General features: G+C 54.2%; 1 protein-coding gene across 3 annotated transcripts in view; it reads left to right on the top strand.

The window, feature by feature from the left end:
- The first annotated feature begins 407 nt into the window (after window positions 1-407).
- SMAD6 (SMAD family member 6) overlaps window positions 408-14,546 on the top strand; it is a 73,103-nt gene continuing 58,964 nt past the window's right edge. The window contains exons 1-3 of one of the 3 annotated variants that reach the window (XM_061180155.1): window positions 408-2,255; window positions 9,948-10,004; window positions 13,742-13,807. In XM_061180155.1, the coding sequence (XP_061036138.1) occupies window positions 1,433-2,255; window positions 9,948-10,004; window positions 13,742-13,807 (946 nt within the window). In that variant the 5' untranslated portion in view covers window positions 408-1,432. Of the gene's footprint in view, window positions 2,256-9,947; window positions 10,005-13,741; window positions 13,820-14,546 lie in introns of all 3 variants that reach the window. The other 2 variants (XM_061180154.1, XM_061180156.1) reach the window with 2 other exon arrangements.

The following is a 14,546-nucleotide window of genomic DNA, read 5'->3' as shown; positions in this document are numbered from 1 at the left end:
GGGATGGGGGTTTGTACCAATTCTAAAGTGCAATGTGTGTTTGTAAGTTTGTGCACAAGCCAGGAAGAGGCAAAGCGCCCCGTTTGCGTCCGAGTCTTAGTGGGTCCGCCGAGCCCTCGAGCAGCCCGCCCGTGGTTTGTGTAACCGCGTGTGTGTGTGTGTGTGCGAGCGCGCGCTCGCATCCGTGCCCGCGGCGCACGCGAGCTAGAGAGCAGGCCGTGGGCGCTGTCAGGCCCGGGGCGGGGGGGCTGGGGCAAGCGTGGGGCGGGGGCCGGGGCGGGGGCCGGGGCTCGGCCCGCCCCGGGAGCCGGCCCCTCGGAGCCTCGGGCCCTGCAATGGGACGTGTTCTCCTTTAAGAGTTAAGAAACTTGAAACCTTGTTTGCGCAACAATCAGCGCCGCGGAGCCGCCAAAGTGTCTAGACTGGCATATGATGGGAGGCAGCCAATGACTCCGCGGCGCTCCTCCGGGGGCCCTCAGTGTGCGTTTGAGGAGAACAAAAAAGAGAGAGGCGAGCGAGGGAGACGAGCCGAAAGAAAGAGCCGCCGGGCGCTGCCTCGCCAGACCTCGCCGGGACCGCGGGGCCACCGGGAGGCACTTTTTGTGGAGGGGGGAGGGGGGCGACCTCTGCAGCCGCAGCGTCCGGGGCGTCCGAGCGCAGCGTGGGGCGGGCTACGACCTCTGCCTCGGTGGATTGCATTTTTAATTAAGGATTCCCAGCAGCTCTTTGGGATTTTTACAGTTTCCACTCATGTGTTGACACCCGCGTTCAGGAGAAATTCGCTCCAAGTGCATCTAGCGCCTGGGACCTGAGACGGAGTTGGCTTTTCGTGCATGCAATTCCAGGGATTTTGGTTTTGTTTGGGGTTTCTTTTTCTTTCTTTCCTTTTTTTCTTTTTCTTTTTTTCTTTCTGCAGGGAGTAAGAAGGAAGCCGAGGGTATCAACAAGCCTGCCTTTCGGATCCTGCAGGAAAAGCCCATGTAGTGAAGTGCTTGGGTTTTAAAGGCAGGGCTTCCCAGACACATTTGGGGGGTTCGGCGCGAGCGCTTTGTGCTCATGGACCAGCCGCGTAACTTTTGAAGGCTCTCCGGCCCATGCGGGGTCTTGCTGGTGGCGCGCAGCCTGCAGTCCCTCTAAAGCGCCGGGGCTGGAGTTGCTGAGCTGCCCGGGCGCCGGGGTCCATGTAGTCGCGGGCCGAGCGCGGACTGCGGCTCGGCGTGCGCGCGTTCCCCGCCGTCCCGCCCTGGCGAGCTCCCTCATGTTGCAGCCCTGCGGCGCCCCTTCGACGACAGGCTGTGCGCGGTCTGCACGGCGCCCGGCGGCAGAGCTTCATGTGGGGCTGCGGCCCGCGCAGCCGGCGCCTCGCTGAGGAAACGGACCCCCGGTAACCGGAGACCGCCTCCCCCCCACCCCCGGCGCCAAAGGATATCGTATGTTCAGGTCCAAACGCTCGGGGCTGGTGCGGCGACTTTGGCGAAGTCGTGTGGTCCCCGACCGGGAGGAAGGCAGCGGCGGCGGCGGCGGCGGCGGCGGCGGCGACGAGGATGGGAGCGTGGGCAGCCGAGCTGAGCCGGCCCTGCGGGCACGAGAAGGCGGAGGCTGCGGCCGCCCCGAAGTCCGCCCGGTAGCCCTGAGGCGGCCCCGGGACGCGGTGGGACAGCGAGGCGCCCAGGGCGCTGGGAGGCGCCGGCGCGCAGGGGGCCCCCAGAGGCCCATGTCGGAGCCGGGGGCCGGCTCTGGGGGCTCCCCGCTTCACGTGGCGGAGCCGGGAGGCCGGGGCTGGCTGCCCGAAAGTGACTGCGAGACGGTGACCTGCTGTCTCTTCTCGGAGCGGGACGCCGCCGGCGCGCCCCGGGACGCCGGCGACCTCCTGGCCGGGGCTGCCCTGGAGCCGGCGGGCGGCGGGCGGAGTCGCGAAGCCCGCTCGCGGCTGCTGCTGCTCGAGCAGGAGCTCAAGACGGTCACGTACTCGCTGCTGAAGCGGCTCAAGGAGCGCTCGCTGGACACGCTGCTGGAGGCGGTGGAGTCCCGCGGCGGCGTGCCGGGCGGCTGCGTGCTGGTGCCGCGCGCCGACCTCCGCCTGGGCGGCCAGCTCGCGCCGCCGCAGCTGCTGCTCGGCCGCCTCTTCCGCTGGCCCGACCTGCAGCACGCCGTGGAGCTCAAGCCCTTGTGCGGCTGCCACAGCTTCGCCGCCGCCGCCGACGGCCCCACCGTGTGCTGCAACCCCTACCACTTCAGCCGGCTCTGCGGGCCAGGTGAGCGCGCCGCGCCCGGCGGGCCCTCGGGGTTCCCCTCCCGCCCCTTTCCGCGGCCTCCTGTCTCTCCTTGACACCTCTGGCGGGCGGGCGGAGCTGCGGGTGCTCCCCCGGGTGCCCCTGGAGCGTGGGAGCTCCCGGTGGAGGCGCCTCACGCTGGCAGGAAAGCTGGGGAGTGGGGATGTGGGCGCACACATCAAATGGCAACTTCATCTTAAGGCTCTGGCAAACTCAGAAGGGTGCGCGTTGGAGTTTTCTCTGTGCAGCTTCAGGGACCTGAGGCAGGCTCCGGTTTTCCAGACGGTGGAAGAGGAGGGCAGGTCTAGGAGAGGCCAAAGACTTGAGCGCCACCCCACCCCCCCCCACCAAGCCCATTGACCCCCAGTCCGTGCCCGGGCTTGTAGCATTTGTGTGCATATGCTTATACCTACGGTATATTATGGTTTGTCGTATCCAGGTAGATGTAAGTTGTGAAATTGGTGTAGGCAATTCATGGCTAGAGTCCAAAGTGTTTGTAAACTGTCCCACTTGTTCCTGTCTATACTTTGGAGCAAAGGTTTTGCGGGGTAACCCTTCTCAGAGTGGAGACCACCCTCTTGCCCTCTTGCCTCTTGATTGTTGCCAGCATCCCTTGGGTGTCAAATGCCAGGGCCTTCTGCCATCATCATTCTCAATCCTGTGTCTAGCTTTTCTAGAGAGCTGAGGGTCCTGGAGGTGTCTAGGTAGGGAAGGAAGCTGGATATTTTAGTACTTTTGAGAACTGCCCCCCTTCTTTGTCCTCTTCTTGGGTTTTTTCTGCACACACTATCTACCCAGTCCTGCTTACCTGAGCAGGCCCTGGGTGCTGTAGCAGAGGTGAGGACAGAAGGAGACTCCAGGCAGGCCAGAAGCTTGCATCCTCACCACCCCACCCCACCCCCACCCCACCTCCTTCCCTTGCACTGCAGAGATCACACATTTTTAGCCTGTAGCATCTTCTGGGTGTATGCATCTTAGGTGGCACTGGGGGTTCTGCAGGGATGGGACTCTCAGAGGGTTATAGACTGTTGGGCCTGGGCAGGCTCTGAGTTCCTCTGGCCTGGTCCCTCTGGAGAGAGGCAGCACCCAGCCTGGGGGCATTTAAGAGGATCAGATCACACAGGTCTCCTGACTCCCATCATGGAAGGGGAGGGTGGGGCTAGAAGCATGGATTTGTCCCAGGTGTCTTGTTGGTGTCTGGGGTGGTGGCTGGAGGGGAAGGACGGTGCCTCAGTGGTGGTTCCTGAAGAGAGAGCACTGATGGGGGCTGGGGTGGGGAGAGGCAGCATTGATCTGGCTGCCCTGCGCCCCGCATGGTCACTCCAGGCCTGATTCTCAGGGGGCTTTGGGCAGTCGCTGACCTGTGGCCCTCTGCGGGCTTTCTGTGCTCCTTGTTCCTCTTCTGACAGCTTTCCCTGGAAGTGGCTTTCTCCCCTCTTCCACCCTGGCTCCTCCCTGCCTCTGAGGAGGAGGGCCCTGTTTGTGGTTGCCCTGTCCCTGGTCCCATTTTCAGGGGGAGAGAATTGGTGGGGGCTCCTCTGCTCTTTTAGAAGACCCCGTTGGGCATTTTCTCTCTCACCACATCAGTCTGCTAGCGAGTATTTGTTGAGCACTTACTCTGTGCCAGGCACCATGCTGGGTGCTGTAGTGGGGAGAGTGGAAACATGAGTAGGATCCATGCCCTTAAGAAACAGAATCTTTGGGTTGCGGCGCGGGGAGAGTTGGGACAGAGGGAGCAACACATGATATTTTAGGGGGAAGCAGGGCCAGGCGAGAGGGTCTGAACTCTCAGAGCACTGTGGGGTGTGCATGTGACAGGAGCACCTCTAGGAGCCTCAGAGCTCTAACCTGGAGCGGGGCCTTGGAGGATGGATGGGTAAGGGGAGGTGGGTGTCGAGGGGGAGGAGGAGAGGGCCCGCTGAGAGTCAGGGTACCAGGCAAACTCAGGTGTGAGGGTGGGAAGGGGTGGGGTAAAGAAAACTGGAGACAGGCAGGACCCACCCTGCCCATACTCCTTGGATAAGTCAGCTTGGGTCTTGGTTTGAGTTTGGTGGCCTTGAGCAGTTTTAAGTTAACGGGCAAACTGCAGTGGTATGGTTCTGACCCATAGACCTGGTCCTAGGCTCTGCCCTGCCGGTATCTATCGACAACTTGACCTTGGAGGAGTAACCTCTCTTCTTAGTCTCTCTGTGGGTCAGTGGGGGTGGCTCTAGAAACGTTCTCCACCTCAAATTCCAGACTAAGCACTGGCACTTGACTGCTCTCCTCCTCCCGGAAGGAGGCGCTGTTGCAGGGACTGTTCCTGTTCTCCTGCTACTTCGTTAGCCCAAGCCCCGCCCCCCACACCCCATTCAAGCCGCCCCGGGGGCCCTTGGGAAGACTGGTGGTCTGGGAAGAGTTTCCGGTAGGCACCAGGCTGACTCTCTTGCTCCATCCCCTGCCTGATGGCTTGGGCCGCCAGGACTGAGGACTGGGGGAGCCCTTTGCTGTCCACCCCACCGCCGCCTCCTGGCCGCCAGCCTGGCTCCCGGAGCTGGGCGGGTGCATAGCTGGAGCTCAGCCGTGCGCGTCCTGATAAGGAGACGGCTCCTTCCAGGGCTCTGGGGGAGACGGCTGGGGCACTGGGGCAGGTACACCCATAGAGAGTACGCTGGAACACGCAGCGGGCCAACTGAGGGACACCCACCGGCCCCCCAGTGCCCCCCTGGCCCCCACAGGGATCCCTAGTGAGACGGCCCCTTTCTGGGCAGTGCGGCCCCCTGCTGCTCAGAGCAAACCCTGCTCCATCTTTCAACTTGCTTTGGGGCATTGGGGGCCAATTCCCCTCTTTGGGCTTCTTTTCTCATCTGTAAAGCGAGGGAGTGGTGAACAGAATCTCTGAGGGTCTGCTGGGAAGATTCCAGGTGACACAGGGCTGCCCTCTCCCCCATGCTTGTCTTAGAAAGTGGGGTCCTGTGTGCCCAGCTCTGCCCTGGGCTTCCCGCTCCCGTGGGAGTCAGGCCCTAGCTTTCCCCCCCTCTGGTGTATCTTTCTGTCCCTGGAAAAGCCAGTTCGCTGAGCTTGGTGCCTATGTGGACGGAAATGTGGAGAAATACTTTAATCACAGTTCTAACCTGTGTTTATAGAGCTCCTTTCTCCCGAAAGTATCCATTAACTTTGGAATAAATCTCCTGCTCTTTGCTTCACCACTTTTTTTTTTTTCTGTAATTATATTCAGTAAATTACTATTATCCAAATTGCGCCAGGGAAAGAGAGAGCGAGAGAGAACTTCTAAATGACTGGAGGAGGCCGCCTAGGAAAACACAGGGTTCCCAGGCCAGGACTATAGGAATTAGAATGGGCTAGAAAGTTTTCCTTTTATTTGGCCTGGCATTATCCCTTTGAAATGAGATCAATTTCAAGTTGGACTTCCAAGCCCCCGCCCCGCCCCGCCCCGCCCCTCTGGCGGCCCCTCGGCTCTGCCCGCCCTGCTCCTCCGAGCTCCTCCTTGGAGGTGAGGAAGGGGTGATAATGTGCAGTTTGCCTCTTGCTGGCGCCAGCCTGCCGCGCTGTTTATCTGGCTGCCGGGGGAATCTGGGCAATTAGGCTCTGCCGGCCTTAAAGCGCCAGGAGCTTCTCTTCTGCGTCTCCCACCCTGGGGCTTGGGGTTGAGCCTTCAGGTCCTGGGGCTGGAGGGGACAGGCACCCAGGAGGGCACTCCTTGGGAGGGTGAAAACTGGGAGGCCCAGGGAGGCGCATGGACCTTTCCTAAGCAAGATGCTAGGCTGCACAGATCGGGGTGGAAGGTAATGTCTTCAACTGAAACGTTACCAGGCAGTGGGAGAGGCTGTGAACTCTTTTGGCTTTAGAATTAGGGTCTAGATCCCGAAAGGGTAAGTACCCCCTGGGGGCTAACCAGATCCTCGTCTCTGCTGAGCTAAGCTGAGCTGCATTGGGCTGAGCGCTAGCCTTCTGGTACACTCGGCCCCTGGCTGACTGCTCTCACTTCTGAAGGAAGTTGGAGGAGATTCCTGAAGTTGATGCCTGAGGCTGGCTGTCTGAGGGGGCTGGAGTTTCTGATCTCTCTTTCTCTCCCTCCCTCCCTCCCTCTCTCCTGCCCATGATCATTTCTTTCTGAGGGGCCTGCAGGGCTCTAAGAGTTCTCCTCTTAAAGTTTAGAGCACGTAAGTTATTATTTAGAAATCAACACAACTTTTGTAAGTACTAAGATAGCTTCTAAGACGAGAGTGTGGACAGAGGGCCTGGAGGCAGCCTACACTTTCTCTTCTGACTTTTTGTCCCACCTGAGTTCATGTCCTGGGGCTCCATCCTCCCAGATCTGTGGAGGGAGGGTGGATGTGTTGGAGTGAGGCCGAGGTGCCAGTTAAAGGTTCCTCAGTATTGTTCATAGCAGCGTTATTCCTGAGAGCCAAAAGGTGGAAACAGTCCGAATGTCCATTAGCTGACCGATGGATAAACAAAATGTGTGATATAGCCACCCAGTGGAATATCATTTAGCCATAAACAAGAATGAAGTACGATAGAAGCGACAGCATGGAAGAGCCTGGAAACCAGTATGCTAAGTGAAAGAAGGCAGACACAAAAGGCCTTCTGTTATAGGAATCCATTTGTGTGAAACGTCCAGAATAGGCAAACCCACGAGGATAGACAGTAGATTTGTGGTTGCCTGAGGTTTGGGAGTTGGGGGAATAGGGACTGACTGTGAATGGGGCAGGGTTCCTTTTGGGGTGATGAAAATATTCTGTAATTAGATGGTGGTATTGGTCTCATAACTCTGAATGTACTAAGAACCACTGAATTGTGTATTTTAAAAGAGTAGATCTTAGGGTATATGAATGATAACTGTTTTTTTTTTTTTTAAAGTAACTTGATGTTGCCTCCCCCTTTGTTCAGCTGAAGTAGAATAACATCTCTTGCCTTCCTGTGTGGTCTTGGGTGGGCCCTTTACCTGCCTCCACCCCACTTGCCCCATCAGTTAAAATAAGAAATTGAGTTGGGGGGGACCTCTGACATTCTAAATCCTCGTGTCTTGGGGTGCAGTCTCTTTTTTACTTGCCTAGGATGGAAGTTAGTGATGTGCTTCCAATCTCTGTGCAGATCGTTTTGTTGGAACAAAGCAGGGTGTGGGTGCTGGTAAAGTCCCTCCTGAAAGCTTTGCAGTTCCTCACTGGCTGGTGTGTCTGATGTCCCAAGTCTGTAGATTTGCTTTCTGTCTCACTCATGCATTAGAGCCCCCAGCCCAGGTGTGGGCATGGGTGGTGGGTGTCACTCAAGGCCCAGGTGGCTCCTGTGAGGGGGATCTTCATGAGCTCCCCCCCCCGCCCCTTTACGGGTCCCAGGTAAGCAGCCCCAGGCAGAGATGCTGGGGTTGATTACAGTGGCTTGACTCCAGCTTCCACAGCCCATTGCTGCCAGGTTTCACTTTGGGGGACAGATCTGGGGGCAGATGTCCAGAGCTCCCTACCATGTGTGGCCTGGGCCTCAGCCAATTAGATGTTTGCAAGAGGAACCGGGACACAGGAGTTGCAGACCTTCTGATAAGTTAGCGGGGTAGTGGAAAGGACATGAGGCTGGGGGTCAGGAGACCTGGCCTCCGGTTCTGCCTCTACACCAGCTCCCTGTCTGGCCCTCAAGGAGTCACTTCTACTCTTCAGGGCTCAGTCTTCTCCTCTGTACAGTGGGAGCACTGGCTTCAATTCTCTTTCCCTGTGGAGCGCTAGCCCCACCTGTATTTCGCTTCTTGTCCTGAGAGTCTGGTCTCTAGCCCCTCCAAGACTGGTGGATAAGGGGGCTCCTACTGAAGGCAAATAGCCCCCCTCCTTGAGTCTTGTTTGAAGTCTCCTTTGGGTCACCCTTTTGGCCCCATAGGTCCTCTTTCTCCACACCTTTGTCCACTGATGCCTCCAACTTTACCATTATCCTTGTCACCATTGTCTTTGTCCATATCTGTTTACTGAACACTTTCTGTGCATATGATGTACCAGACCCAGCTGGGATGAAGGGGTGGAAGACAGGATGCCTCTTGACTGCCTGTCTCATTGGGGTGTAGAGCAGAGTCAGGCCTGGATTCAAATCCCAGCTCCACCATGATTGGCTGGGGAACAATGGGCAAGTCAGTCTTCTCATCTGTGAAATGGGAATGGTAATGGTCATCTTATTTATTTTTAAGAAAGGAGGAAATGAAAGTAGGTACCCAATGAGTGTGATTAACCACTCTGTACCTAAGGTCCAAAAGAATAAAATACAGTGTATGAAATTGAAAGGTCCCAGCACAGAGAGAGACACAGGGTACACATTCAGCAAATGTTTGCTTCGCTCCCAGTGGCTAATCCATGATTCATTTTCCTTCTCCCTAACTCCAGTCCACAAAAGATTCCCTGTTTTTAGACTGCAGCGCCTTCACTTTGTTGAAGTCATTTCTAGCTGGAAAAGCCGGGGTGGGGAAGAGGTGAAGCTGCCTACTCCTGCGACTAATTGTGCCTCATTATAATTGTGAAAAACACTTATTATCCCTTGTGTCATTCCTGATACCTGCCTAATAATAGTTATTACCACTTTACTGCCACTGAGAGTTTGTTTTAGTTTGCGTTTTGATGACCTTTAGTTTCATTTAAGGAAAATGAAGGGTCATTTCATTCGTGCAAATTGTTACTTAGTTAAGCAAATTGTTACTTCCCAGAAAGCAAGAGGCTAAGGAATTCTTCTGAAGACAAAGTATATGTTTTTAAGGACAAGTATTTTAGGCAAATGAAAGGAAACCCAAAGAAAAATACCATAGACAATAAAGAATTGCAGAGGGTCTGAGCTGGAAGGCCACAGAGATTGTGTGTTCCACCCCTTCTCTTTACAGAGGGGGGAGACTGAGGCCAAGAGCTGGCAGTGACTGGTTTAAGGTCTCCCATCTGGGGAGCTGGGTTTGGCTTCCTGGGTTCCAACCAATCATGTCCTCCTCCTTGCCCTGAAGGTCATTTGCTCTACTATAGTTTGTTTGAAAGGGAGCTCCTACGTCTATGTGGGCCTCTGCAGTCAGTCAGTTCTGACTAGAGTTTCCAAACTTAGCAAAGAAAATTACAGAATGCCCTGTTAAATTTGAATTTCAGGTAAACAACACATAATATTTTAGTATAAGTATGTCCCAGATATTGCAAGGGACATACTTACGCTAAAAGTTTATGCCATGTGTATCCAAAATTCAACTTTAACCGAGCATCCTGTATTTTAACAGGCCACCTTAGCTCTGACTTTCCCTGTACCCCTGTTTCTCTCATTATAATAATAATAGTTACTGTTTGTGGAGGTATTTTTCTGCAGTACCAAGAGTTGTACTGAGCATTTTACATACATTATTTCCTTTTGCCCTCCTGGCAAACCTAGGAGGTCTCTATGATTATTGTCCCTATTTTAGAGCTGAGAAAACAGGCTCAGAGAGGTGAGGTAACTTGCCTGAGGTCACACAGCCAAAGGTGACAGAGCAGGGATTGAGCCCCGGTCTGTACCCCAAGTTTGTGGCTTTCCCTGTTGGGCAGTGCTGTTCCAGGGGGCTGGGGCAGCAGAGGTGCTGGGTTCCTGGGAGCTGGGTTTATTATTTGAGGAAACCAATAATCAAAAGCATGTAGAACCCCCATGCGTGAACTCTCCCATCCCAGCAGTGACACGTTGTCTCCTGTCTTCCAGAATCACCGCCACCCCCCTACTCTCGGCTGTCTCCTCGCGACGAGTACAAGCCACTGGGTAAGTGTGTCCTCCTTCTGACCTCTGGGGAGGTGCCTCCTTCCCAGGCTCCCACAGGGCCCTGCCTCAGTGCTGAAGGGCCAGAGAAGGAGGGGAGGGAGGGATCACCAGCCTGGTGGCCTTTGAAATGGGGTGGGTGAAGTTTTACAAACGCACCCCCAGTTGGGCCAGAGCCGACCCAGCCTTTGCAGTGCCTTTGCAGCGGGCTATTTACGTCTTGAAATTCCTCGCTCATCATTAACCTCTCTGTGACCTTTAACCGTGGGCCTGTGGGAGACGAATGGGTTTCAGCTTCAGCATCTTGTTGATGCTGGTGGGTTGATGTTTCTGTCTCTTTTGCTCTCCTTCCCTCCCAGCCTTACATGGTTCTCCTTTGGTGTGTATTAATTAGCACTATGACAAATCGGCTGAGCACGAAGTCACTGTTGCGAGGAGCTGTATGTTTCCCCCCCGCTTTTAAGCCAAGAAGTTCACCTGGGCAGAAACAACAGCTGGAACGTTTAGAAAGCGAGTGTCTTGCTTGGTACACCAAGCCCCTGGCATGGAGGGTACCCCTCAGTGGTAGTGTCATTGTTGGCAGGGCCCATTCAGAGGTAGAACGTGTTTTCTGTAAAGCCTCGGGGCTAAATGAGCAGCCCGTACGCTGGGGTAGATGCATGTGGTTTAAAAAGTAGAAATGGCTCATTTCCTGGCCCTCCTGGTTCCTCCAGTGGAGAATCCCAGTGGTGGGGTGAGTATGGCCTGAATAGTACCGGGAGAGTGACTTTGAGACCGTGGGACTACCGTGGGTAGCTGCCGTGGGACTCGAGCTTTAAAAGTCAGATGGCGTGGCAGTGATGCTGACACATTCCACCAGTGACCACAAAAAGTGGGTTTTGTTTTGCTTTTGGTAAAGGCCTCTTCCCGGTAGCGTGTGTCAGCATCATCTGGGAGGTCACTTCTAAGTGTCATAAACTCTCAGGCATCCAGTCCAGTTTTCCTTCCAGGCCCCCCTCTGGAGACAGGAGTGCCCACCGGGTCCCTTCAGGAGTTTGTCCTCCTCAGTCTAGGAGGACAGAGGCTGTCCCATGACGTTGTATGAGTCAGTGGCTTAACGATGGCAACTTCCTCGTTGTTTTTCCTGAAGTATGGTCATCCCGTGGATGGAGGAGCTTCATTTAGTTCTCCGGGGAACTGGAGCGGTCATCTGGTGGGACCCTGTCACTTGGTAGACAAGGAATCAGGCTGAGGGTCAGGGACAACCGCCCAGCTGATGAGCAGTGGGGCTGAGGCGGAAACCCAGAGCAGCCCCTGTTCAGCTCAGCGGTTCCCCATCCTTCCCTCCCAGGCCCGTCTCAGCATTTTTTAAGTTAACATAATTGCACTAGTCGCTTAGAAGATCCCTCATTCTAGTAGAGGAAAAGGAAAACCCTCAAACATTCTTAGTAAATGTAGCACCTGAGCTTGAATGTCAAGGATCACTGCCCCAAGGAATCGTGGGTCAGCCGGTGATAAAGCCACAAAAATCAGGACTCCATCCAGCGGGGCAAAGTGACCATTTGGAAATCAGCAGGTGTCCCGGTTATTTTACAAATGGGACAACTGCGACGGAGAAAGAAGAAGTGACACTTGCTGGTGGTCATACAGCTCAAGGGTCGAAAACGACAGCCCACCATTTGTTTTTGTGTGGCTCTTGAGCTAAGAATGGTTTTTACTTTTTAAAATGGCTAAGAAATAAAAAACCACCAAAAGCAGAAGCATGTCTTTTGTGACATGTGAAAACTATATGAAATTCAAATTTCAGAGTCCATAACAAAGTTCTGCTGGAACCCAGCTGTATTGTCTGTGGCCGCTTCCACAGGACAGCAGCAGAGGTGGATAGTTGCAATGGAGATTGTAGGGCTTACAAAGCTGAAAATATTCACTACGGTGCCCTTTGCAGGCAAAGCTGGTGACCCCTGATTTTGCTGAGTAAGAGTGGAGGTGGGACTCGAACCTGGGGCTCCAGCTTCCAGATGGGGTTCCTCCTTGGGGCTCGAGCAGTGACCAAGGTTGGGAGTGTTCTTTTTCTGCAACAGCCTCGTAGGGCCTCACTAGAAGCACTAGATGTGAAGGTTTGGAGAGTGCATGGCAGGGACTTACAGCTGCGAAGGATGGAAAACACCCATCACGCCCACTCCTGGAACGTTCATAAAGCTGTCTGTCTGTGTTGGCTCCACAGCGGTTCACTAAGAAACAGGGTTCAGCCTGGGGTGTTGCTACTTCGAACAATAAGTGGCAACAAGACTTGGGGACTGAACACTTTGGGAAGATTAGGTCTGAAAAGCAAAGAGGTTCCCACTTAGGCATTGAGGTTATTATCTTCTTTTAAAGAGATTTTCCATCTGTCCCTATTTTCCTCCAAACACATTTGACCAGCAGATAACTTTTTCAGGCCCCGATAAATAGTCCGAGTTATTTTTTGTATTATTTTCTTTTCCTTGCATTGTTAGTTTTTCATAAACAAAAAGTCAGTTCACTTCTGAGCCACTGTGATCACATGAAACCAAAAAAACAAAATAAAACCCAGAACACCCAGTCAGCATCTGGCAAGTGGGAAACGAGAAGGAAAAAAAAAAAAAAAGCCAAATTGTTTAACGTTTCATCTTCCCGCTCCCCCAGCCACGTGGTAGAAGGAAAAAATTCCTACAGGATCGAGTGGAATTCTAGCTAGCTAGGGCCTAGGCTAACGGTTTTTGTGCCAGGATTCCCCAGCGTGGAGTGGCTCTCCTGAGCCAGGTGGGACCAGCCGAGCCACATCTGGGTTGTGCTGGGTGAGAAGATGAAAGATACCACAAGCCTCACAGAAAGAACATGCCTTCCAACTCCTGGACAGACCTGTCCCTTAATGGGGACAACACCCCGTTGCTGGTAGCAGAGGCAGAGGCCCAGGAAAAACTTTCCAAGTCGGCCTGCCCCCCAAGGCATCGGCTTGTCCCGCTAATAGCTCAGCGTTCAAGAGAAAACGTGCAAAAGAATTTCCCTTCCCCATCTAAGTGCACTGCAGACAGGGGAAAACAAATAGCGCACGCCATGTGAGGTACTTAAAACTATTTAAACAACAATGAACGCCTTTAAAAAAAAGAAAAGAAAAAAATAGTCTAGACATTGAAAGTTGCTCTGGGAGTGGGTTTGGATGTGAGGGTGGGGGAGGGGAGAGAGAAAAAAGTTAATCTGGGAGCAAATGCTTGAGCCCTTAATTAGAGGGGTGTAAGCGGGACAGAGTGAGGATGGCTGGTAACTTGTTAAAACAGAGTTTCCCCAGCTCCAGAGGGAGGAAGGAAGGAAGGAAGGAAGCAAGAAGGAACAACTTCAAGAATTTTAATGGTTGTAATTAAGTACAGCAGCTATGAATTGTTTAGGGGCTTAATTTAACCTTACCCAAGAAGGCTCCAAGTTACTACTTGCTCGGTCCCCTGAACTTGGGTTATTTCTGTGGCCAGAGCAATTGAAACTTTTTCAGGTGCCAGGGCTGCAGCAGTCAGCATTTTCCAGAAGAGTTCCAGGGTTGGCTGGCCTGGTCTCGTGCGATCGTGGGACGGGGAGTGGCAGAAGAAAGTTGTGAGGGACATGCTGCCCTTTGCAAGCGCTTGCATGCCCACGTGTGTGTGTGTGCGTGTGTGTGTGCGCACGCGCGCGCACGCACACACACACGCTTGAGAAAGAAGAGAGGAACACCCCACAGCCAACTTAAGTTCTCTTTCTCGTTCCTCCTGTAGATCTATCTGATTCCACATTGTCTTACACTGAAACGGAGGCCACCAACTCCCTCATCACGGCTCCAGGTGAATTCTCAGGTTGGCATTTCTTTTTTCCCTGCATGTTGCCAGTGTGTTGAACTTTACAGGAGGGGGACCAGTGGCAGGGGCCTGACAGAGGTCTTGTTAATGTCCCCCCTCCTTTTCTTTTCCCTGGGCCTCCCACCCCTCGAGGAGAAGACTGCCAGTGTCTTCATCACTGGTGTTCTTGGGGTTAAGAACAATCTGTATGAATGAGGCCTAAGCATGAGAACTTTTCAAGTGCCTGGCAATCCATGCTCTAACCAATTTTCTCTTGTGGAGATGATAAAAACCCAGCCCAGCTCTCCATCCTGATTTTGCAAGGGATCCTCTCCCCAGGCTGCTGAGAGGCAGCAAAATGGACGTGTTTGTTTACATTTGTCTTCTTGGGTTTCTCCTGTCCCTGCTCTGGGGAAGGACCGATGCGCAGGGTCAGAAGAGGGGGAAGTGGAGTGGGTAGAACGATCATGGGGGAGAGTCCAGCAAGCGAGGAGTTTTCCAGAGGCTGGTGGTTTCCGTGTCTCTCCGTGAGCACTGGGTGCTGGGCTAGGGAGTAGAGAGAACCCTGGTTTGGAGCCTCCCCTACTTCCCACATTTAAGACTTGGCCATAGGGACCCTCACATTCTGGGGAATACCTAAATCAAGCTTTCCTTGAGAAATGACATGTTGGTGGTGACCTGGGGGCTTCGAGGGCCAGGAGGGGCTCAAGTGCCGAGGTCTATGGGGCCCTTTGGGAGCATGGCG

This window comes from Eubalaena glacialis, chromosome 2, assembly GCF_028564815.1.
Source record: "Eubalaena glacialis isolate mEubGla1 chromosome 2, mEubGla1.1.hap2.+ XY, whole genome shotgun sequence".
NCBI lineage: Eukaryota > Metazoa > Chordata > Mammalia > Artiodactyla > Balaenidae > Eubalaena > Eubalaena glacialis.
Note: the sequence above shows the minus strand (reverse complement) of the source record. Positions and strands in the feature narration are given on the sequence as shown.